Source organism: Garra rufa, chromosome 2 (assembly GCF_049309525.1).
Source record: "Garra rufa chromosome 2, GarRuf1.0, whole genome shotgun sequence".
Taxonomy (NCBI): Eukaryota; Metazoa; Chordata; class Actinopteri; order Cypriniformes; family Cyprinidae; genus Garra; species Garra rufa.
In genome coordinates, this window is record NC_133362.1 from 15,538,532 (window position 1) to 15,563,207 (window position 24,676).

Sequence of the window (24,676 nt, forward strand, 5' to 3'; positions counted from 1 at the left end):
GTCTGGATTTTTGCCAGGAGACATCAGCCTTAGGCTCCTGGTCTCCATTTGCATATGACGGGATAATGATATAAGCAGTATCAAGACAAATTAATAATGTTTTTAAAGTGTGCCAAAGCCATGGAATATGTCCTGCGTTGATTTAAAGCTCTGAATGTAAGAGACCCATTCCTGACCGTGTATTATCCCGGCATGTGTTCATTTGCTGCCTTTCCAAATCCCTCAAGAGAAAAAGGCCATATAAGGTCAGAAAGTGTCTCGGTAGCAGCTTCTGTGAGAAGAATAAGTTTTCAGTGTATTAATGACATATGTGGTTGATGTTTCCTTGAAAAGAACTGTTTGGTTCGAACTTTATTATGTAAATAGACCTAGGGAACACTCCTCCTAACCAGTCTTGTATGGTTGAAAAAAAAAAAAATCTGATAGAAACCTTTAGGAAATTGAATATTAGGTGATGCAGTTAGTGACAAGCATCTATATTATTATTACTGTTGGTCATACTATAATCCTTAATATTGAAGTTCATTGTTTGTGCTAAAGTCTTATATGAAACCTCAAATCATGCTTGTTGAGGTGTGTGTTATTGCTTTTACACGGTTGGTTACACGGCATGGTTTTTACACATGCAAACGCAACTCTTGAGAAAATGTTGAAATCTATTTCTTGGTTTATTTCGGCTAAAAACACTGAATTCATCTCTGGGAGTTTTCTCATAAGTTTTTGCTTAGAAATACAGTAGAAATGATTTATCGAAATAGACAGTTTGAATTAAATTTAGGGGTCAACCGATTATCGGCACCGATATGAAGTATTTTTATGGTTATCGGTATTGGTCATTTCCAAAAAAGTTTTGCTAATAAAATAAGTTAAAAGCATTGACAGAAAGTTTTTCGTCAGAGCCCTTGTTATTCTTAATATTTACATTAATTTTCATTTTTACACTGGACATATATATCGGTTATCAAGAGTATGTTGCTCATACTAAAATCCTTAAAATTGAAGTTCATTGTTTGCGCTATATTCTTATTTGAAACCTCAAATTGTGCTTGTTGAGGTGTGTGTTATTGCTTTTCTAAGCAATCCTGCGCATTTTTTTTACTCAAACCAACTAGAACACTTCAGCAACCGCATAGAAATACCCACGCAACCACTCACTACTCACTATTTTAGTGGCATGGTTTTTACACATGCAAACACAACCCTTGAGAAATTTTTTTTAAAATCTATTTCTTGGTTTATCCCAGCTAAAAACACAAAATTCATCTTTGGGAGTTTTGCTCATAAGTTTTTGCTTAGAAATGCAGTAGAAATAAATATTTGAAAATGAAAAGGGCATTTGGGATCTGTGAGTTCTCATTCTGAATTATGCTCAAGAGATTCAATAAAAAAAAAAATTATACTTGATCTCATGGAAACTTTGATCAAAGATTTATTAACTTGCATTTGGCTTGAGTCTGAATGCAACATGAGTGTTTAATTTTTTATTTGGAGACTAAACACACATACACACACATTGTCCCCTAGGAATTTAGATGTAGCCGGCGGTCTGGAAGTGCTTGGAAATCTGGTGAATGTTGTAGTTTCCATTCATTCAGCAGAGTGCAGGAGTGTGGGGGTGGGGGGGGGGGGTGTATTACATTGACTGTATTACATTCACTGCTTCTGTTATTGTTCACTGGACACACTTCCTGGCTGGGTGTGTGGCTGCTGGTTATGTGGATGATCTGAGGGTTTAGCATTGATCCGCTGATTACATTAGTGTCCTAAGGTTACTGTTTACTGAAAGCTGAATGATACACCTAAAACTATTATATCTCAATTATAACTGTATGTCATTTTTTCCTGTTCTTATTATCTTTAATAGCTCATTATGTGCTTGTTTTTAAATACTGATTCACTTTTAAAAGCCATCATTTTAACCAGTCACCATGCCAAAAGCAAACAAAGACATGTTTTCTACACTACTTTTTGCTTTTTTAAGAACATTTTTTGTTCACAAATTTAATTGATTAGGGTTAGGGTTTTTAGCTTTTTTAATTACAATTGGGAAACAATTTGGAGAAAAATAAATTACAATTTAGAGAAAAATATGCAGATTTTATAGAGCCCTAAATACAAAAGTGCATACTAATAAACAGCAATTTTTACAGCAGTATGGTTTTTTTAAATAATGAAAAGTGATATCTTGAACTGATGTATCAAAATAGAAAGTTTGAATTAAATTTAGGGGTTGACCGATTATTGGCTTGCCTGATTATCGGTGCCGACATTAAGTATTTTTATGGTTATCGGTATTGGTAATTTTCAAAAAAGATTTGCCGATGAAATAACTTAAAAGCATTGACAAAGTTTTTCATCAGAGCCCTTGTTATTCTTTTTACAATAATTTTTGTTTTACACCAGACATGTATTGGTTATTGGTCTGCTTGATCTGTCATAATCCGTACCCTAAAAAACACACACATATCGGTCGACCCCTAATTAAAAAATCTGTTTTTTTCACAATTTTGCTTAATCTGTTGTCAGCAGAAATATGTTGTGAATATTCAATATATTGTTCAGTAGGGTTGTCACGATTGCTCGATTCATTTCAAGTGCTCGATTTAAAAAAATCCTTGATTGCCTTTTGTCTGTGTCGAGTAACCGGCAAAATACCGGAACTGGCACATTTCATGGACGAGAATCAATTAAATGCTTTATTAGACCGTTTTATAGGCTGCATGATATATTAAACCCATATTTAAGCATAATGCTATTGTGAATTCATGCTATGCTTCAATAAATAAATATATGCAATGCAGGTTTAATAAATGCTTTAATTATATACATGCGTGTAGATTATGTATGTGCATCTTAGAATGGTGCCGTTCACAGTAAATGCTGCTCCACACAAACTGTTATCATTTATTACATGTATGGAGCATCTCAAACTGCATCTCTGTGTATTGCTGTGAGTTTGGGTTTATTATAACGTTTATCTGGGAATGCAACGTGTGCCATTTCATCAGATTTGTAAGGTAAACCTTTTATAAACCTACGCAAACACATAAGAAAATCTTAATACGCTAACTGTTCATTGTGAATTAAAAAAAAAAGCTCAAACCCTCACTGTAAGTTTACACGTTGATGTCCACATATTCAAGAAAATACAGTGGCTATAGCATTTCTGAAGTAAAGTAATGGCCAAATATTAAAGATTAAGTGGACATTTAAAAGAAATGTTTTTTAGTCTATATTAAGTAATTTTCAAGCCTGTTGTTTGCTTAGACCAAGGGTCACCAAACTTGATCCTGGAGGGCCGGTGTCCTGCAGAGTTTAGCTCCAACTTGCCTCAACACAGCTGCTTGGAAGTTTCAAGTATACCTATTAAGACCTTGATTAGCTGGTTCAGGTGTGTTTGATTAGGGTTGGAGCTAAACTCTGTAGGGCCTTCCAGGACCGAGTGTGGTGACCCCTGGCTTAGACAATTTTAAAAGAATTATAATTATCTGATTACTCGATTAATGGTCAGAATAATCGATAGATTACTCGATTACCAAAATAATCGTTAGGGACAGCCCTAGTTTACAGATCAAAATGGGCTGGTTTACTGGTCACAACCTAGTTTAGGAATTGTATTCTGAGTCATAATTGGGTTACAATATATAGTTTAAAATTGTATTAAGATTACTTAACTGTAATCATTATGATTTAGGCCTACGATTACCGCAATCTTGCCTGCCTGGTAATCGTAATGTGGTTACCTGGTTCAGATAACTGATAGCTGCCATGGTGCTACTGTGTGTTTTGCAGTACAGTAAAGATAGCACAAAACAGTCATACCAGTTCACTTTGTTGTGTGTTATCGATTGACGGCATGGACAGAAATTGGTGGTACATGTGGTGGGCTCACTGAGGCTCAGGCCACACGTAACTTCCTCCCAAACACTTGTTTTTCTCCTTCAGATGTAGATGTCTTGTTACTCTTGTCTCACATTTACACACACAATCATACTTTGCCTGTTTATCTGAGACTTAAGATAAACACTTTTTATGAACTGCTAAATCACACCTGCGGGTTATATGGTGAGCTACAGAGTTCACACGGTCACAGAAATGTCTTTGAATTTTGAAAATGGTGATTTCTGGATCTGGAGAAGGCATGGAAATGCATTAGATCATACGTTGTAGAGATTTGTATGACGAATTTGAAATTTGTCTTTGTGTGTCTCTACGAAGTTAACAAAAAAAAAAAAATCCCTATCCAGTAATCATTAAACATTCATAGAAATGTCAAGAAAATTCACTGGCTGAAAAGTGTGCAAACCCTAAAATAACAAGTCTCTATTCTGTGTGTGCTTATGTGATTTGATGGCTGTCATCCTACTTCCATTTGGAAACGATGAGACTGTTTCCATCAGAGACAGGGTTCTCACTTACACGCTCACATTCCAGTGTTTTGATCGGAAAATATTCTCGCTCTCTCCTTTTTGATTCACTCTTCCCTCCTTGTGTTTGTGTTCTGCAGGCTCGCAACATCTCCACTGGAGAGCTTGCAGCAGTGAAGATCATCAAACTTGAGCCCGGTGAGTATGAAGCCATTCTGTTGTGCTCAAGGAGGTGTGGTGTAAAGTCTGTGGTGTAGCTCATTTGACACATCCTGTTTTGTTTTTACCAGTGGAGAAAGAAAGAAGAAATTAATGGTTGTTTAGGTCGATGTAAATAAATGCTAGCACATCTCATCAGTGAGTGTGAAGAGTTATGCGGGGATTTTCCTTGCTTGGAATTGGTCTTTGGTTGTAGCTCACGAACTTGTCTAATTGCATCTAGTTCATAATTGACATAATGTATTTGCAAGTTATAGCATTGAATTATGGACAAAACTGTCATTTTCCCACTTGTGTAAAAGCTGTTCCGTTCTCATGCTCTCATGGCTTTGACTTCAAAATATCCCAAGAGATGACTTAAATCATTAAGAGTCAGATGAAAAGAAACAAACATTGTCATTGGAAGTACTAAGTAAAGTGGTCTAACCATGGGTAAAGTCAGAAAATTTTATTTCAGTCTTACATTGAGTGTTTATGTTAAAATGTATTTATTAATATAGGATGGTCAGCTATAGGGCTGCACAGTTGATCGAAATAAAAACAAAATAATGATATAGCTTTGTGTGATCATCAAATTGACAACCACAGAACTATGGGTATGCATTGTGTGGGTCAAAATGATCAGGGTTTTTATAATGCCAAAAATCATTAGGATATTGGGTAAAGAAAGATCATGTTTAATGAAGATATGTACATTTGCATTGTTAGGAACTTTATTTGGACTTTAAAGGTGATTTTCTCAATATTTAGATTTTTTGCACCCTCAGATTCCAGATTTTCAAGTAATTGTATCTCGGCCAAATATCGTCCTATAACCCATACATCAATCAAAAGCTTATTTATTTGTTTATTTATACATTTTCATCAACTTTTCATCAAAGTATATTGGCTACAACTAGGCAAATTAGACTTTTCTCTGCACAAAAAAAAAAACATTAGCTTTTATAGACCTAGTGTTTATTTTTCATTTGATTAAAAATAAATAAATGTTTATGCTTTCATTTGATTATCAGAAAAATTAAAACACAAAAGAATTTCTGAAAAAAGGAAAAGATTGTAGAGCCCTATTGTTCAAAATGTTGAAATTTGAATGTTTTTGTTATTACGCAAAGTAGGCTAAAGTACCAGGGGAAAAAAGTAACGTTGGCTGCCCAGCACCTGGCACCACCTCCCCAAAAGCTGGTCACATTTTGGAGACCAGAGGTGTCTAATCCTGCTCCTGGAGGGCCAGCATCCTGCAGAGTTTAGCTTCAACCAGCTTCAACATACCTGCCTGTCAGTTTCTAGTCAGTCTGAAAACCTTGATTAGCTGGTTCAGGTGTGTTTAATTAGGGTTGGAGCTAAACACTGCAAGGCAGTGGCCCTCCAGGAACAGGTTTGGACACCCCTGTTTGAGACTTTTGAATTGTTTCGCAAGTGTGTCTTGTATAAAACCACAAAACAGGATATGAAGACACAACCATATAGGGGGAAAAGTAAATTCACCTAAACATTTGCCTCAACCCACTGACTGTTTTTGCTTGGGCGGTTGCTTTAAAAATGTAAAATCTTTGACATTCCTTATCACTAGACTTATCAATCATTTTACTGTTTTTTTTTATCCCTCACAGAGTAATTGGTTTGGATTGAGAAGTCTTTAAAGAGAATTAAGTTACACAAGCTTCCTTAGATTCTGTCTGATTGCTTGAATTCTAACGTAACAATCTCTATCTGTCTCAATAGACTCTGATTGTGCTTTTACAGTACTGAGGGTAAACTGAATGACGTGTGCATTTTTTTTCAGATAGTTTCAGATCACATGATTCATTTCAATTGAATTCCTTCGGTTGGTTATGTCATTTACTGTTTTTTGTTAGTGATTCAGTGTCATGTGAAATATCTGAACATCTGAAGTTGTTGAAAAGGGAGGCACCAGAACATCTGGACAAAGTGTGCGTGAAGAATAGGCAGCATCTGATATCCACCTGGAAAGCAGGTGTGAGCTCTTGTGTGCTTTTGCCTTTTTTAGAACGCTGACTTGTTCTTGTATGTTTAGCAGTCGCCTTTAAAAGAAGCTCATCAGCTGCTGTTTGTGTGTGTGTGTGTGTGTGTGTGTGTGTGTGTGTCTGTGTGTGTGTCTGTGTGTGTGTCTGTGTGTGTGTCTGTGTGTGTGTCTGTGTGTGTTTGTGTAGAATTGTGCGTGACCGCAAACGGTAGGTTATGGAGAACTGAGAAGCTGACTGTATTCACAACTTTTGTTGCACTAGTCACACTCTTACCCTGGTGCAGGAAAGGACAAAAAAAAACAACTTCGCTTGAGCTAAAACACTTTTGTTGATGTAAGTTTGTTCATTGGCTTTTTTACACTCCACCCCCTCTAAACGATCCAGTCGATGCTTAGCAACTGTTTCTAACCAGTGTGATGTCTGTCAAGAGCATTTTGTACTGTGGAAGTCTGGGCTCTTGTTCCACTGCTGAGAGCGGATGGGTGGTTTTTTGGAAATGTTAAATGTGAATCCCAACTGTAAAATATGCAAAGACTAATTATAATGGAGTCATTAGTTTTAAATAAGATGAAATAATGTTTTCCCCTCTGGTGGACTTTTATTTTGAGATCCATTTGCTGTTACTTTCATTTCTAAATTTATCACGAACAGTTGGCTAATTTCTCTGCCATAGATTTAGAACAAGGGTTAGGTTCCTAAAGCATTTTATGGGCTGTTCTTGCAGCCTCTCGTTGCTCTGTGACATAAACTCCAATATATTAGATAGTTGATACTAGTTTCAGTCTAATATCTATGGAACTACAAGAGAAACTAAAATTTTATTTTTTTTAGAATTGTAAGATATAAACTCGCATTTGTGAGTAATAAAGTAAGAAATACGAGAGATAAACTGACTTTTCTCAGGATTGTAAGATATGAACTCGCAATTGCGAGGTAAACTCACAATTATGACTTTTTTCTCAGAATGGTAAGATATACATTTGCAATTGCGAGTTATACATCAGAATTAGGGGAAACTCAGTTATGAGTTTTTTTTTTAATCTCAAAATTGCATGATATAAACTCGCAATTGCGAGTTATAGGCCTGGTTTCACAGACAGGGCTTAGGCTAAAACAGGATTAGGCCATTGTAAGATTTGTTTCAGAACTCTCAATAGCGTGTTATAAAGTCAGAATTGCAAGATATAAATTCACAGAATGTAATTTCTCAGAATGCAATTCAGATTTTTCCCCCGGCAATTGCGAGTTTATATTAAACAATACTAACTTTATAACTCACAACTGCGAGTTTGTCACACAATTCTGAGAAAAAAAAGTCAGAACTGCAAGTTTATATCTCTTATATTACTATTATAAAGTCAGAAATACGAGAAACTTACAATCATGACTTTGTTCTCAGAATTGTAAGCTATAAACTCGCAATTGTGAGTTATGAAGTCAGAAATACGAGATCTAAACTTGCAATTCAAATTTTTCTCAGAATTGTCAGATAATAACTCGCAATTGCGAGTTATATGTCCTAATTACGAGACCCTCACAATGACTTTTTTTCTCAGAAATGTAAGATATAAACGCACAATTGTGTTATAAATTCAGAAATACAAGATATTAAGTAAGAATTTTGAGATAAACTCCCAATTACCTTTTTAATTCAGTGGCAGAAATGAGATTCCATAAATATCACAAAACATTTAGTTGCATATGAATCTCTCAAGATAAGTTAGGCTTTTTAACACAAGCCGTTTATCAAGTTTTAAGTTTGTACCAAATGTTTCACATTGTTACACCAATAGTTAGAGTTTACCTAAATAACTTCCTTATGCATTTCTCCCCAGTCTGACAGCTTTGGTGTACAAGACAATTAAAAAAATGACAAACAAATTGTTTGGAAACCACACAATCCTATATGTAATTGTCTCCCTTGAAGACAAACCACACATATTATGCTGTAATTATACTGTAAGATGCTTTACTGTTCAAAGTTCAAACTATTTTTTAAAGAAATGAATAAATGTATTCAGAATGCTTAAAAGTGATTGGAAAGACTTTTAGATCGTTACAATTTATATTTCAAATCAATGCTGTTGTTTTGAACATTCCATTCATCATCAATCTTGAAAACAATTGTTAAGCAGCATAACCAAAATATATTTCTTTAGCATGTTAGAATGATTTCTGAAGGATCATGTGACACTGTAGACTGGATTAATGATGCTGAAAATTCAGCTTTGCCATCACAGGAATAAATCACAGTTTTAAATATATTAAGATATACTTGTGAATTCAGTCAAGACATTTGTAATATTTGTACAGAACGTCGATCAATTTTAATGGCTTTATAATGATGTTAAATTACAGTGAAAATCTCACTGCATATCCTCCTCCAGATTGCAATTAGTTTTTTTGTATGTGGGAATTCCAGTCCAAAAGATCTTGGAGCTGGATGGTTGTAGCAAAAGGGGATAGATTTAGCCATAGCTAGCTTGATTTATTACAGCTGACACTACTAAATACTAACAGCTTGTTTTCTGAGAAGTGCATCAAGCTCAGAGGAAGCTGCCTGAGTTCAGCTTTCAGCAGACAAACCCTCAGGCCCTGCTGCTGTCTTTGACACACACAGACTCACATTATCTCACAGACACATACTCTTGGGCATGGCCTGTTTGTCTTGAGTGGAGAGGAAGTGGTCAGAGCTGGTAGGCTTGACTTCATAGCTGTGCTGAATCTTGTTTGCCGCACACATACGCTGTGATGCTGCAGATGTCCCGGGGATGAGGTGGTAGATTCAAAAGTGTGACTGATTGCTCCTTCAAAACATTACTGTTCTGACCACGATGTTATTTTTTCTGTATTGGAGTCGTGTGAAACAGAGGTGGTTGTGTTTTGTTTGTGTGAGTTTCTAAGTAAAGGTCTGTGGCAGAATAGAGAAGTGGCTACAGCCGGTTAAGATCCATTGCAGGGTTGAGGTTATACAACATAGAGAAAAGTTGTTTTAGGAAACTACACTATCTCTGTCTTTGTCTTTGTTTTAAAAGTCAGATTTTATGATCTAATCTTTTTACTGAAATATCTAGTATTTCATATTTCACCTTAGGAAAGGACACATTTCTCCATCATATTTATATTTTCTTTTTATACTGTAATGTTTGTGTGAATTTCATAAGTGATGAGATTTTCAGCTGTCATAAACAGATCAACTGATTCTGAGAGTATCCGGATGATTAATTGTTATGTATAGGAAACAGCCCCACCTGCAGGAAGAAATGCAGTATTTACTGTACCACAGCCATTAAGTCATAAACAGATCATGTGCTTGGGCAAAAATGCCTGGTCTTTGAGTCACACAAATGAATGAAAGCTGTTTAAAACATAAAGGTGTGTGAGTCACTCCTTTAACGAAGCAGGCTGTGAAGTTTGAGGTGTGTGAATTCGTCGGACAGCATCTTTGTTCTTCTTTTGTGTTTCACATCATGATACATACATATAAGTATTCGACTTGAGATTTTAGAATACAGTGAATGTGGATTTATATGGATTGTCTGTATTTCAGATTCAAGTTTTTATTATAATTTTTTTTAAATCACATACTGCCATTCAAAAAGTTTGGGATTAGTACAATTTTAAAATATGTTTCTTATGCTCATCACGGATGCATTTATTTAATCAAAAAGACAGAAAAAATGTAATATTGTAAAATATTATTACAATGTTTAGTAAGTAGGGCTGGGTATTGATTCAGATGTTCCGATTCGATTCAATTTTGATTTTCAAGTTCTTAATTCGATTCGATTTCAATTCTCGATTTCAATTCTTGATTTGGCAATATGAATGAATATAGATTTAATACAAATCCTACATTTCTAAAAAATTAACAGTGAACATAAGATTACAAGATGTGGTTGATATCGGGAACTCACCTGAATTCACCATTTTAAGCAATGAATGAATAACGGACTCTCCGTTGTAACATAGCGCAAGGTAAATAAGGGGATGACACCTAGTGGATTAGACTAGTAATAAGATTAACGTAAATCTTATGTTTAATGCTTGTGTCAATAAATATCGAAAAAATCGATACGTGGCCTTTGAGAATCGATTTTGAATCAACTACATTTAAAAAAAACTATATATCGAAAAATCGATTTGATGTCAATATATTTTAGAATTCAATTTATTCCTGTGATGCAAAGTTGAATTTTCAGCATCATTACTCTAGTATTCAGTGTCACATGATCTTTCAGAAATCATTCTTATATGCTGATTTATTATCAATGTTGGAAACAGTTGTTGCTGCTTAGTATTTTTTTGAAACGTGATACATTTTTCAGGATTCTTTAATGAATGAAGAGTTAAAATGAACAGCATTTTTTTTTTCAAATAGAACGGTTTTGTAACAATATAAACTAAAATTGGGGTCAGTAAATTGTTTTTGAAAGAATTTTATACTGGTATAAAATAAAAAGTATTTTATACAGGGTTCGTACGAGGTGTAGGGCTGTCGCGATAACCGCAATATCGCAATACCGCGCTATTGACGTGCATAACCGCAGAGGAATGCAACAACCGCAGCAACCGCGATATTTGCCTGTTTTCTTTTTTCCTAAGGATTTGCCTTTCTCACTTAATGCCTGTGTGCTGAATATTAAATTAGTAATAAGTTAGTAATGATAACATAATGTGTTTATTATGAGGCTCAGTAGATGTGCACTTAACAAGCCTAAACAGACAGCGAATGAGAGAGAGATCGACTGAGCTTGTGCGATTACCTGCGTCTGTCTTTCAGATCGAGTCGGGTATGTATGTGGAACTAGCTTGTCATGACCAAGGAAAGTGAAATCTCTGTCTTAACATCGATGCTCTGCTGGTCAGCTGAGCCTTTAAAAGTGGCGATTAAAGTTAAAATGATTTCAACATCGTTTTTCATTACGTCTCTCTTTGAATAAATAAGCGTTTTTGAACGTGCAGTTGAATGAACGGTTTAAAGACTTACTCAAAGATAGTCTCTTGCCTCCATCTTGTGGTGTAACAATGAAACTGCAGTGACTGACAGCTCACCTAAAACACGCAGGTGAAATACTGACAGAAAGTCTCTTGTCCAGTCAGACTCGATCGGGTGCGCGCTAACTGTTGTATACGAAGATTTCAGATGCAAAGCCTCTAAAAGTATGTCTGACATTTTTCTTCAAAATTTGCATTTCTTTCTGGCTAGGTTTCTATGTAAGTACTGTTTACTTCACTTCATGTATCAACGCGATTTGGTTTCGGTTGATTGATTTCTGAATACGACCTTACACCTTACATTGTAACAGCCTACACACAATTTTATATATATACATATATATATATGGCGGTAATACCGCATACCGCGCTACTGAGCCACTCAAAATTACCGCAAGGGAAATTCCTTAACCGCGACAGCCCTAACGAGGTGCTTGAAGTACTTGAATTTGACTTTTCGTAATTTTAAGGCTTTGAAAACCCTTGGAAATAGCAATATTCCTGAAGAGGTAATTGAAAAGTGCTTGAATTATTAAAAGACAATGTATGTGTGAAACAAGTGTTTAATTTTGACAAAACAACAAGGGCCAAGAATGCTGGTCTCTTCACGTAGTCAATGGTTGGATATTTGGAGGTAAATATCAAACTGAGAAGATGAAATACTCCAAGGCACTCGTAAAATAAAAAGCCTTTAATTGACTGGGCTAAATCATTAAAAAAAGTTTAGATATATGCCTTTCGACTTCACAGCCTTCTTCAGGATCCAGACTTTTTATTTTATGAGTGCCTTGGAGTATTTTATCTTCTAAGTGTTGAATTTTTTCAATAAGCACATATCTTTTAATTTAGATCAGACTTTGCGTGTATTGTGAATCATTTAATTCAGATCGGAACTTCAGAGTGGGTTTGTGAATCATTTCGCGGATTTATTGATTTGTTTGATTTGATTCACGATCCACGCTCAGGGTCCTGATCTGAAAGGATAGCTTGTGAATCAATTGATTCAGATCTGAACTTTGGAGCGGGTTTGCAAACCTTTTGATTCAGAACTTTGAAGCATGGATCGCAAATCTTTTGATTCAGATTGAGACTTTGGTATGGGTTTGCAAATCTTTTGATTCAGATTGGAGCTTCGAAGCACAGATCCTGAATCATTTGATTCGGTTCAGGACAGAAACGGGTTTGCAAATCTTTTTTCTGACTTCTTTTTTTTTGTTAAACAGTAGAAAAAAATTATTAAGGCCTTACAGTTTCAAAAAAACAAAAACAAAGAAAAATTAATGAAAGTATACACAAATACACAAATCCTTTTAGAAAATGAGCTGCAGTTTTACTGAAGTAAAAGTGAAGTAACTGTTTTTATGTATAACTACAGTTTTACTACAAATACCATGGTTAAACTGTGGTTATTGTAGGAAAAACAAGGTTAATTTGTGGTTACTTTTTTATGTGGTTATCCATTTATACATTTTAGAAATTTGAAAGACATTGTTTGATAAGTGAGATCTCAGTTTGAAGTCCTTGGAAATCATAAAAGTACTACTGTACAAACCATGTTTAATTTAGCAAGGATGTGTTAAATTGATAAAAAGTGATTATAAAGGCTTATATTGTTAGAAAATATTTCTATTTTTTAAAAATGCTGTTCTTTTTAACTTTTTATTCATCAAAGAATCCTGAAAAAATAATAACAGGTTCCAAAAAAATATTAAGCAACACAACATGCTAATAATAAGAAATCAGCATATTCAGATTATTTCTGAAGGATCATGTAACACTGAAGACTGGAGTACTGATGCTAAAAATTCAGCTTTGCATCACAGGAATAAATTATATTTTATAGTATATTAAAATAGAAAACCATTGTTTTAAATTGTAATAATATTTCACAATATTGCTGTTTTTTTCTGATTGCAGAATTTTGATTGCAGAATGAGGAGCCTAAGAGACTTGCTTAAACACTTTCAAAATTGTACTAATCCTAAACTTTTGAACGGCAGGTTTTTAAATGCAAAAATGTTATGTCTCTCAAATAGGGTACTTGTAAAAGTCATAGCTTTATGTGTCTTTAATTTCTGCAGTCTGCACAATATTTATTGAGTTAGAGCAGGGAATAAAAACCATATAACACTTTTTGGCTATCTGCCTTCATCAGTGTATCCTTTCACTATTTCTCAAGAATTATATACAAAGCAGTGAGCATCATCAGGCATTTATTAAAAAAAAAATGGAAATAATGGCATATCAGGCAAATATGCTGTAATTTTTCTTTTACAGTTTCAGATGTCTTCATTCTTAAAGATACCTGAGTGTTGTCATGACGTGTGTTAACACGGATTCAGCAGGAAGCTAAGCTAATTATCTGCATTAATGGAAGAGAAGGGGAAACCCATCACACTCCAGGGGCTTTATATAGCATTAGAAAAGAGGAGAGTGAAAAGATCAAAGAGTTGTAACTAAATCACAAAAATCCGCTCAGGAGAAGTAAATGAAAACTGACACAAGTTCTCCCTCATTTCATGAGCATAATCACTCTAAGCATTTAACATTTAGCCATCTGCTGTCCATATCTGATTCAAGCTCTCAGTCTTACTTTTTACTGTTTAATTTATTCAGCTCTCAATTATTCATTCCTTTCTCTTTTAGGCGATGATTTCTCAATCATCCAGCAGGAGATTTTTATGGTGAAGGAATGCACCCATCACAACATTGTGGCTTACTTTGGCAGCTACCTCTGGTAACAAATAACTGGATTTTTCTTTGACTCTTTTATTGAGTGTATAAAACATAAGATAAAGCTTTAAGATCTACATTTCTCTCCATCTCTCTCTAGCCGTGAGAAGTTATGGATTTGTATGGAATACTGCGGTGGAGGATCCTTACAAGACATTTATCATGGTAAATAAGTTATACGTTTTTGAAAATATACACCCTCCACTTCTTTAACCTGTGTGACACTGCTAAATATGTGTGTCTGTGTACAGTTACAGGTCCACTCTCTGAACTTCAGATTGCCTATGTATGCAGAGAGACGTTACAGGTAAGATCCTTCAAATGTGGTTCACATCCTTTACATGGTCTAATGCAGTGTATTATTATATTAAGCCTTCTAAACATCTTGAGATGATTTGAGTCTGTTTGTGTTTAGGGTTTGGCTTATCTGCACTCCAAAGGGAAGATGCACAGAGACATAAAGGTATAATCAGTATATGTGACCCTGGACCACAAAACCAGTCAAAAGGGTCAAAATTGAAGTGAAGTTCTTAGCAATGCATATTACTAATCAAAATTTAAGTTTTAAAATATTTATGGTAGGAAATTTACAAAATATCTTCATTGAACATACTCTTTACTTAAAGGGATGGTTCGGAGTAGAATTGACTTCATTGCTATGCACTCCGAAGCCCATGTAAATACCCCATCCGAAGTTTTTTTTTTACCTTAGTCAAACATTTATGGAGATATTAGAGTTTTTCGAATTGCTTGTTACAGGAGTGAATGGTACATGTGATGTATCTCGTAAATTGCACCACTAAACGTGCAAGTAATCTTACCAAACTTGTACAGTAGTGTAAATGGGTTATGTACTCACAAAACGCTGCATCAGAACATTTGTAAGTCCACCATGAGTGTTTTAAAAGCACGTTTTAGCCGAGAACTACTAGTCTCAAAAACTACAAATGGCGACACGTCGACGTCACTTCCCTGGTTTGAAAAAAGCACGTAAAAGTCCTCCTACAAGTTGACATGCACACAGATGTAGTAGGAGGACTTTTATGTGCTTTTTTCAAACCAGGGAAGTGACGTCGACTTGTAGTTTCTGAGACTAGTAGTTCTCGGGTAAAACGTGTTTTTAAAACACTCATGGTGGACTTACAAATGTTCTGATGCAGCGTTTTGTGAGTACATAACCTAATTACACTACTGTACAAGTTTGGTAAGATTACTTGCACGTTTAGTGGTGCAATTTACGAGATACATCACATGTACCAATCACTCCTGTAACAAGCAATTCGAAAAACTCTAATATCTCCATAAATGTTTGACTAAGGTAAAAAAAAACTTTGGATGGGGTATTTACATGGGCTTCGGAGTGCATAGCAATGAAGTCAATTCTACTCCGAACCATCCCTTTAATATCCTAAAGATTTTAACCCATACAGTGTATTTTTGGCTATTGCTACAAATATACCCATGCTGCTTAGGACTGGTTTTGTGGTCCAGGGTCACACATGTGTTCATTATATTGATGTTCTACCTGTTTCAAACTATCTTTCTTCTGCCAGTTAATAACTCTCAACTTATTGTGCAATAGGGGGCAAATATTCTGCTCACCGACAATGGAGATGTCAAATTAGGTAAGAAGGTCACACTATAATTGTTGGGTGTGTGATTGTGAGTTACTGAATTTGAATGTTAAAAAAAAATCTTCCTGTTTTGCAGCGGACTTTGGAGTGGCTGCTAAAATAACGGCCACCATGGCAAAAAGGAAATCCTTCATTGGGACGCCCTACTGGTAAGACCTGTTCTGTGATAGTCTCAGCCTCAGACGTCACACCTACGGACCGTTGGCTGAGCGTCTGACGCATATGGCACACAAAATTGAAAACACTTTAGGAGTTTCAAAGTCGTGATTGGATTGGTTGAGTTGTACAGGATTTCCAGAGACGTGTGTTGCGTTCTTTAACATTCCTTCTCGAAACAAGATGCTGTGATGCCAAACCCCCTCATGGAAAAAAGCAGAAGTGATTACAAATGAATGCTTATTAGGATCTGCTAAATGCTGGGTTTTCAAAAGTATGTGAACTATGTAAAGTTTGCAGCATAGACTCTTTAAAATATATCCAAGAGTTTTACATACTCTAAACATGACGTGGCACAAAATGAAACGCGGATGGTTGCTTTACCTGTCAGTTATTTGGCCTCGGGCAGTCTTTGGGCATTCAAACGCCCAAGGTTCTGCCATTAGTCTGACGGTCTGGCTATGTGAGACTAATTCTGTGACGAAAAAGCAGTTATATGTAAATAAGCTTGGTAAATGTGTTCTTTTCAGCTCTATGTACATTTTAAAAGTTTAGAAAAGACATTAAAACATTGGTTAAAAAATGAAATAACATCATTATAAAACATCTAAGACTCTGTGAATGTGCATACAATCTCATAATCCATAATATAAAATTAAAATCTACTAGGGATGTAACAATGTTAAAATCTCACAATACGAAAACATCACGCTATGAAGTCCACCAATATTATTGCGATATTTTTTAAAAAGGCAAATGAAGACTTGGAAATGTAAATGTACATTTTTAAAGTTAAATTATTCTATCTAATTCACTTTGACAGTTCAAAATTAAAATCACGATAATATAGAGACTATATAGTTTCGCGATACCACAATGGTGATAATACTGTTACATCCCTAAAATCTAACATAAGAACAGCAGAGATGAATAAACGTTCAAAGACCTCCAAAATAACTATGAAACATGGTTAAAGGTGCCTTTTTCAGACTGAATGACTCCTTCAGGATTTCTTTGAACTATGACCTACTATTGTGGCAACACAGTCGGCTAGACGAGGGTAGACACGCAAAGTGATCGTGAAGTTCATCTCATGAGACAAGAATGCAGCTCTACAACTGTTAGTAAACTACAGAGTTTCATAACATTTTGTGACTTAATTAAACTTTGTGTGTATTTCTGGTTATGATGACCTTTGATCACTGAGCACGCAGGCAGAACCAGGCGCCTCACTCATAAAAAGTCTGGGAAAATCAAAGCAAATGATGATGAAAAGTTATTTTTGAAAGACGCCTCTTAGGCTCACCAAAGCTGCATTTATTGCATCCAAAATACATTAAAAAAACAGAAATAATATTGCTTTTCTATTTTAATATATTTTAATATATTTTAAAATAAAATTATTTATTCCTGTGATGGTAACAACACATTTTCAGCAGATATTACTTCAGTATGATGTGATCATTCTAAGATGCTGATTAACATTTCTTATTATTATCAACATTGTAACCTGTCCTTGCTGAAAAAAACAACTTGTGAATAGTAGTGTATGTGTATTTTAATGTCTTGTCTGCTCTGTGTATGTGTGTATAGGATGGCTCCAGAGGTAGCGGCAGTGGAGAAAAATGGAGGTTATAATCATCTGTGTGATATCTGGGCTGTTGGAATCACATCCATAGAGCTGGCAGAACTGCAGCCTCCCATGTTTGACCTCCATCCCATGAGGTATAAACACACACTTGTTGCCAATGAGCAGATATGTTTTTAACCAAACCATTTGCTCCAGGCCTAAAGTTGTTGTGAATCTTAATAACTTAATTATGTGCAAAAGCCAAGATAATTAACCATTAGATTACTATCATATCCTCACATAATTACTCAGAGATTTGTGTCTTTATGTGATCTCTTTCTTTCTTTCTTTTTGTGTGTATGTGCAGGGCTCTATTTCTGATGTCTAAAAGCAACTTCCAGCCTCCCAAGTTAAAGGACAAGACCAAATGGTTAGTCTCTCTGGGCTGTTTATATTTATTTACACTGGCGTTCAAACATTTGGGATCAGCAAGATTTTTAATGTTTTATTTTTAATTTTTAAAATTTCGTATGCTTATCAAGGCTGTATCTATTTGATCAGAAATACAGAAAAAAATTAGTTCTGTAAAATATTATTGCAATTTAAAATAAGTTTCTATTTTAATATACTTTTAAAATATAATTTATTCCTGTGAAGCAAAACTAAATTTTCAGCATAATTACTCAAGTCTTCAGTGTCACATGATCCTTCAGAAATCATTCTATAATATGCTCATTTATAATCAGTGTTGGAAACAGCTGTGCTGCTTAATATTTTTTGAGACCTGTGATACTTTTTTCAGGATTCTTTGATAAATATAAAGTTAAAAAGAACAGTGTTCATTTAAAATAGAAATTTTGTGTTACAATATACTATTCAAAATTTTGGGGTCAGTAATTTTTTTTTTTTTTAAGAAATTAATACTTTTATTTAGCAAGGATATGTTAAATGGATAAAAAAGTGAGAGTAAAGGCTTATATTGTTAGAAAAGATTTCTATTTTGGATAAATGCTGTTCTTTTAAACTTTTTATTCATCAAAGAATCAAAGAAAAATGTATGACAGGCTCCAGAAAAATATTAAGCAGCACAACTGTTTCCAACATTGATGATAAATCAAAGCATATTAGATTATTTCTAAAGGGTCATGTGACATTGAAGACTGGAGTAATGACTGATAAAATTTCAGCCCTGTCTTTTTTTTTTTCCTTTTCAAGTATATTGAAATAGGTAAACAATATTAGAAATTGCAATTATATTTCACAGTATTACTTTTTTCTGCATTTTTTGATCAAATAAATACAGCCTTGATAACCTTAAAAGTCTCCATTAAAAAAAAAACATGAAAAATCTTTCTAATCCTAAACTTTTGAACAACTATGTAGATGTTTGCATATTTGAGTTATAGAGAAATATACAGTGTTTTGTAAATAAGTGTTTTACACTTGCTTTCTGCAGGTCTACAGCCTTTCATACTTTTGTTAAAGTTTCCCTCACAAAAAACCCGAAGAAGAGACCAACAGCTGAGAAGCTGCTCTCGGTAAAAATTTCTTCTCTATCTCCATTTTATCTGTTTATGATTCCACAAAGTGCAGCTCTTTGACTCATTTATTGTAAGTTCATGTGTACATGCAATGAAATAAACTTATCTGTAAGAGAACTGTGCACTTGAACTTAATACTGTATCTTGATATAAATCTCTTATACTTAGCTGCATTTATTTAATTAAAAATAAAGTAAAATTAGTAATGTTTTAAATAATTACAATTTAAAATAGCTGCTTTTTTGAACACATTTTTTTTTTTCATGTAATTTATTTATGTAGTGCTGTTTTGGTGTTATCAAAGTTGAAAATGGTTAAATATTTTTGTGGAAACTGATAATTGTTTTTAAGATTCTTTCAGCCACTTACACTACATTCTCTCTGTGTTTGTATGCAGCACTTATTTGTGGGTCAAACAGGTTTGACTCGACGGTTAGCTTTAGAGCTACTTGATAAGATGAACAACCCAGATAATCATCAGTCTCCCTTTAGCCAGGGAGATGAAGATGACCTTGAGGTAACCCATGTGACTTCTGTGTGGATGTATGAGAAAGAGATGCAAAGTTAGCATGTACACCTGGGAATGTACTCTGTTAGTGTGTGAGAGCTTATGTGCGTAAATGTGTTTCAGTGTATGAGTGTGAGTGAGCGTGACTTGAAACTGTAAATGTGTGCAAATGATTGTCTGTGGTATATTGCATAGTTTTACTATGATTCTTTATGGTCCACAGCCGCTTCCAGAGCGCCATACCATCCGCTCGACCCACAACAGGAGCTCTCGTGCCGAAAGGACCCAGTCACAGATCAACTGTACGTCAATCACAGGGATAAGCATGATTATGAGTGTCTCACTCTCTTGCCTATCCCCAATGAACCCCAAAACACTTCCACTGGCTGACATAACTTATTTTGTATTACTATATGTGACCTCAACCACAAAACCAGTCTTAAGTAGCACAGGTATATTTGTAGCAATAGACAAAAATACATTGTATGGGTCAAAATGATTGATTTTTTCTTTTATGCCAAAATCATAAGGATTTTAAGTAAAGTTTATGTTTCCTACTGTAATTATATCAAAACTTGATTTTTTTTAATTAGTAATATGCATTGCTAAGAACTTCATTTGGACAGCGTTAAAGGCGATTATCTCAGTATTTAGATTTTTTTGCACCCCCAGATGCCAGATTTTCAAATTGTTGAGTCTCAACCAAATATGTGACCCTGGACCACAAAACCAGTCTTAAGTCGCTGGGGTATGTTTGTAGCAATAGCCAAAAATACATTGCATGGGTCAAAATTTTTGATTTTTCTTTTATGCCAAAAATCATTAGGAAATTAAGTAAAGATCATGTTCCATGAAGATTTTTTGTAAAATTCCTACTGTAAATATATCAAAATGTAATTTTTGATTTGTAAAATGCATTGTTAAGAACCTAATTTGGACAACTTTAAAGGTGATTTTCTCAGTATTTAGATTTTTTTGCACCCTCAGATTCCAGATTTTCAAATAGATGTATCTCGGTCAAATATTGTCCTATCCTAACAAACCATACATCAATAGAAAGCTTATTTATTGAGCTTTCATATGATGTATAAATCTGATGTATATCAGAAATGATGTATAAAATTTTACCTTATGACTGGTTTTGTGGTCCAGGGTCACATATGGCCCTATCCTAACAAACTATACATCAATGGAAAAAATATGATGTATAAAACTCAATTTCTTATGACTGGTGTGGTCCAGGGTCACATATAATACCGGTCATCTTAACCATCAAAATAAAGTAATAGCTTTATAAAGCTCCTCCTTAGGATCCAAACAGAGTAAGGCTGTGACACATTGCATAAAATGAGAAGCCTCATGTCTGACCCTAAAAGTGTGTTTAATATGAAAAAAAAAAAAAAATTCTAACAGTGCAAAGTTTTCATTTATGGTTAGGATGTGTGTTAAGGGCTTTTAATTTTTTTTTTTTTTTTTAGCTAAGTCAACATGTGTTTGACCTTTATTTATGAACGTGATGTACCACCACACACTCCAGACCACATTCATGATAAATGACATCTCTTGATCTTGAAGAGTTTTAGCTGCTCTTATTAGTTCAGATAGAAATGCACAGTCTTGAGCCCCCCAGTGGTGGAGATGTGGTACAACACGTTTGTACTTGAGCTCGAACTTTGTAGCAGTTTTTGTACAAACAAAGCATTCCAGTAGTGTTAAACAGAATGTCATTAATATTGCAGAGTGCAGATAAATGATGGTGAAATGTTGCCCTGGACCACAAAACCAGTCATAAGGGTCAATTTTTTGAAATTGAGATTTTTGCATCATGAATAAATAAGCTTTCCATTGATGTATTGTTTGTTAGGATAGGACAATATTTGGCTGAGATGCAACTATTTGAATATCTGGAATCTGAGGGTGCAAAAAATCCAAATATTGAGAAAACTTTAAAGGCTAAGATGAAGTTCTAAGCAATGCATATTAATAATCATAAATTAGGTTTTGATATATTTACGGTTGGAAATGTACAAAATATCTTCATGGAACATGATCTTTAATTATTACCTCAATGGTTTTTGGCATAAAAAGAATCAATCATTTTGATCCATACTATGTATTTTTGTCTCTTGCTACAAATATACCCGTGCTACCTTAGACTGGTTTTGTGGTTCATGGTCACAAATGTTTTTTTCTTGGCAGTGGCATGCTTGGTTAATAGTTTTGTCTCATCTTTGTATTTCAGTTGATAGGCTTCAGTTTGAGCCCCCCATGATGAAGGAGACTGAAGCAAGTGCTGAGATGGTGAGAGAAGCATTGCATAGTCCAGATAGTCATACATCACTAAAATTTTATTAAACACACATTACAGAGAAAAACCTGCAGTTCAGTAAGTCATTGTTTGATGAGCTTAAAACCAAACATTTAAATTGTAAATTGACTATTTGCACAGATCAGGTAAGCAATAAAAACCTGACTGGCATGTTTTTAAAATGCAGCGTATGTGTATGGATCTTTTTTGCAGGATGTGACTAAAGACAATGATTTCTCCTCCCCCTGGAGTCCATTCGCAGAGGGCCCCATCACCTCCAGGTAACCATTAAAAGTTTTCTTTGTGACTTAATGAATGATTTGATTCCTGCTACATCCGCCCGCATGAAAACGCCACAAGCAGTCATTTCCCTGTTCTGTCTGCATCATTTCTCTGACATCCCCACAATTCTACACACTTCCTTCTTTCTGAAGACTTTCCCATGAGCTCTGCTTTTATTCCCTCTACTTTGACTGTTCTGTTGTGTTCTTTCTTTTCCCCGTTTTCCTTTACTTTTTCCCTTTTGTGCACTCCTCTGCTGAAGGAGTCTTCTGAAGAGCGTTGAGGAGGAGTTGTATATACGGTAAAGAATTGGTTTGTGTAGCTGTTATTTAACAGATCCAAGGACACCAAGATCCCAAATGTATTGAAAAAAATGAATAAAAATTAACGTGAGGTGTAAATCATTGCATTATATCTGGTAAAATCCAGTATCATGTTTGGGTAACACTTTACAATAAGGTTCATTAGTTAAACATTAGATAATGTATTAACTAACATGAACTAACCATGAACAATACATTTGTTACTGTATTTACTAATCTTTGTTAACATTAGTAAACGGAAATACAGTTGTTCATTGTTCATGTTAGTTCACACTGCATTAACTAATGTTAACAAAATTTTAATAATGTATTAGTAAATGTTGAAATTAACATTTAACAAAGATTAATAAATGCTGTATAAGTGCAGTTCATTATTAGTTCATGTTAACTAATGTGGCTACCTAATGTTAACTAATGAACCTTATTGTAAAGTGTTACCCATGTTTGGTAAAAACATGTGATGTTCTTTCCATTATTCAGGTTTTTCTTTTAACTGTGAACTGATTAGCTCATGTATCTTTCTGTCCATTTCCCTTTCTCTGTCTGTCTCTGAAGAGGGCACTTGGCTCCATTAGAAGATGCTTTTGAGGATGTTGATCTGTAAGTGTAGCACTCTTACGTATTAATCATTAACTTAAAGGGGACATCAGATGCCATTTTCCACAAGTTGGTATGATTCTTTAGGGTCTTCAACATACTTTGGTTAAAATTCTTCAGCGGTCGTGTAAAACAACACACTTTTTACCTTGTTAAAAACAGCTCTGTTCACAGTGAAATGTTTCGGTGCATGTCTCTTTAAATGATAATGAGCTATTGCTGATCCCGCCCCTCTCTTCCATTTTTTGGTTTATTCTGTGGTACGTTACTATCATAAAGCAATCGACTGCGTCCTCAGTGGCTCTGATGTGGGGAGAAAGCAAGAGAGAAAATGGTGGACCGCGTACAACTGGCTGAGGGCTAAAATATGCAAATGCAGGACAGTCTGTCAACAGTTGTGGGCGGAGCTTGAGCAGTTTGACAAAATACTACTCAGAAAATCAAAACACCTTGATAATTGAGGCTTTTTTAGTTTTTTGGGGATAATTTAAAAAATTGAATGGATTTTTATCATTGTAGGGTGGTGGTGTCCACACACTGCTGAGACACATTTACATGCAAACACTATGTAAAAGTGAATTTTGCATCCGATGTCCTCTTTAAAGACTTTAAAGATTCTTCTTGGGCTTGCTCACTTGGAGTAAAATCAGCATGAAAAAAATGTGCCCTGAAAACTGCAAAATTATTCACAAGTTAAGACGAGTTATGTCACTCAATTCTTTTTAACTCTCTGTTTCATCTCCCCCCTTTCAGTTCAACTCTTAAACAGGGAGTGCCACCACCGCTTCCTCCTAAGGTAAATGTGAGTGTGTATAAGTGTATATCTCCTACATAAAAAAAAAAGTATCAGGGTGGTTTTGAAATTCTTATTCTTATCAGCCCTCTCAGGCTCGGTCGAGCAGTGTATCCGATGAGTTTGGTTTGAGCGATGGCAGTCAGACGGTGCGGAGGATCCCGGGCTCTGATAACGGCTCTGTACCAGTGTCTCGCAGACAGAGCACACCTGAGAGAGGAAGTAAAGCAGAGCACACCCACTCAGACTATCTGTCTGTGAGTGTCAGCAGCCCAGGATTGCTCTCACACACCGCAGACCAAGGTAAGAAACATTAAATAGACTCTCCAGATCGTGTTTATACACAGTTACTGTTTGTATACTGTTATTGGAGAGTATATTGAATAAGTAAGAAACACTACTGTTCAAACCGTTCAATAAAAATGGTAATATTGTGAAGTGTGTTTACAATTTAACTAATTATAAAATTAGCTACAATATATTATTTTTATACATTTTAAAATGTAATTTATTACTGTGATGATAAAGCTACATTTTCAGCAACCATTACTCCAGTCTTCAGTGTCACATGATCCTTCAGAAATCATTCTAATATGCTGTTGTGGTGCAATATTGAACAATATTTGACTGCTTTTTTTTTTTTTACCTTTGATCTTGATCTT

At 34.9% G+C, this 24,676-nt stretch overlaps 2 protein-coding genes across 6 annotated transcripts in view; one reads left to right on the forward strand and one right to left on the reverse strand.

Annotated features, from left to right (window-relative positions):
- The window catches only part of LOC141325868 (nesprin-2-like), an 84,274-nt gene extending 80,504 nt beyond the window's left edge, over window positions 1-3,770 (reverse strand). Inside the window, exon 1 of the mRNA XM_073834595.1 lies at window positions 3,744-3,770. Coding sequence (XP_073690696.1) covers window positions 3,744-3,770 — 27 coding nt within the window. The remainder of the gene's footprint in view (window positions 1-3,743) is intronic.
- A 740-nt stretch (window positions 3,771-4,510) lies between these two features.
- map4k5 (mitogen-activated protein kinase kinase kinase kinase 5) overlaps window positions 4,511-24,676 on the forward strand; it is a 32,551-nt gene continuing 12,385 nt past the window's right edge. The window contains exons 1-18 of one of the 5 annotated variants that reach the window (XM_073833747.1): window positions 4,511-4,565; window positions 14,216-14,306; window positions 14,403-14,467; window positions 14,554-14,609; window positions 14,718-14,765; window positions 15,885-15,927; window positions 16,013-16,085; window positions 17,686-17,817; window positions 18,030-18,092; window positions 19,119-19,200; window positions 19,601-19,720; window positions 19,935-20,013; window positions 21,954-22,012; window positions 22,233-22,300; window positions 22,564-22,602; window positions 23,180-23,224; window positions 23,975-24,017; window positions 24,101-24,317. In XM_073833747.1, coding sequence (XP_073689848.1) covers window positions 14,251-14,306; window positions 14,403-14,467; window positions 14,554-14,609; window positions 14,718-14,765; window positions 15,885-15,927; window positions 16,013-16,085; window positions 17,686-17,817; window positions 18,030-18,092; window positions 19,119-19,200; window positions 19,601-19,720; window positions 19,935-20,013; window positions 21,954-22,012; window positions 22,233-22,300; window positions 22,564-22,602; window positions 23,180-23,224; window positions 23,975-24,017; window positions 24,101-24,317 — 1,288 coding nt within the window. In that variant the 5' untranslated portion in view covers window positions 4,511-4,565; window positions 14,216-14,250. The remainder of the gene's footprint in view (window positions 4,566-14,215; window positions 14,307-14,402; window positions 14,468-14,553; window positions 14,610-14,717; window positions 14,766-15,884; window positions 15,928-16,012; window positions 16,086-17,685; window positions 17,818-18,029; window positions 18,093-19,118; window positions 19,201-19,600; window positions 19,721-19,934; window positions 20,014-21,953; window positions 22,013-22,232; window positions 22,301-22,563; window positions 22,603-23,179; window positions 23,225-23,974; window positions 24,018-24,100; window positions 24,318-24,676) is intronic. The other 4 variants (XM_073833744.1, XM_073833748.1, XM_073833745.1 and 1 more) reach the window with 4 other exon arrangements.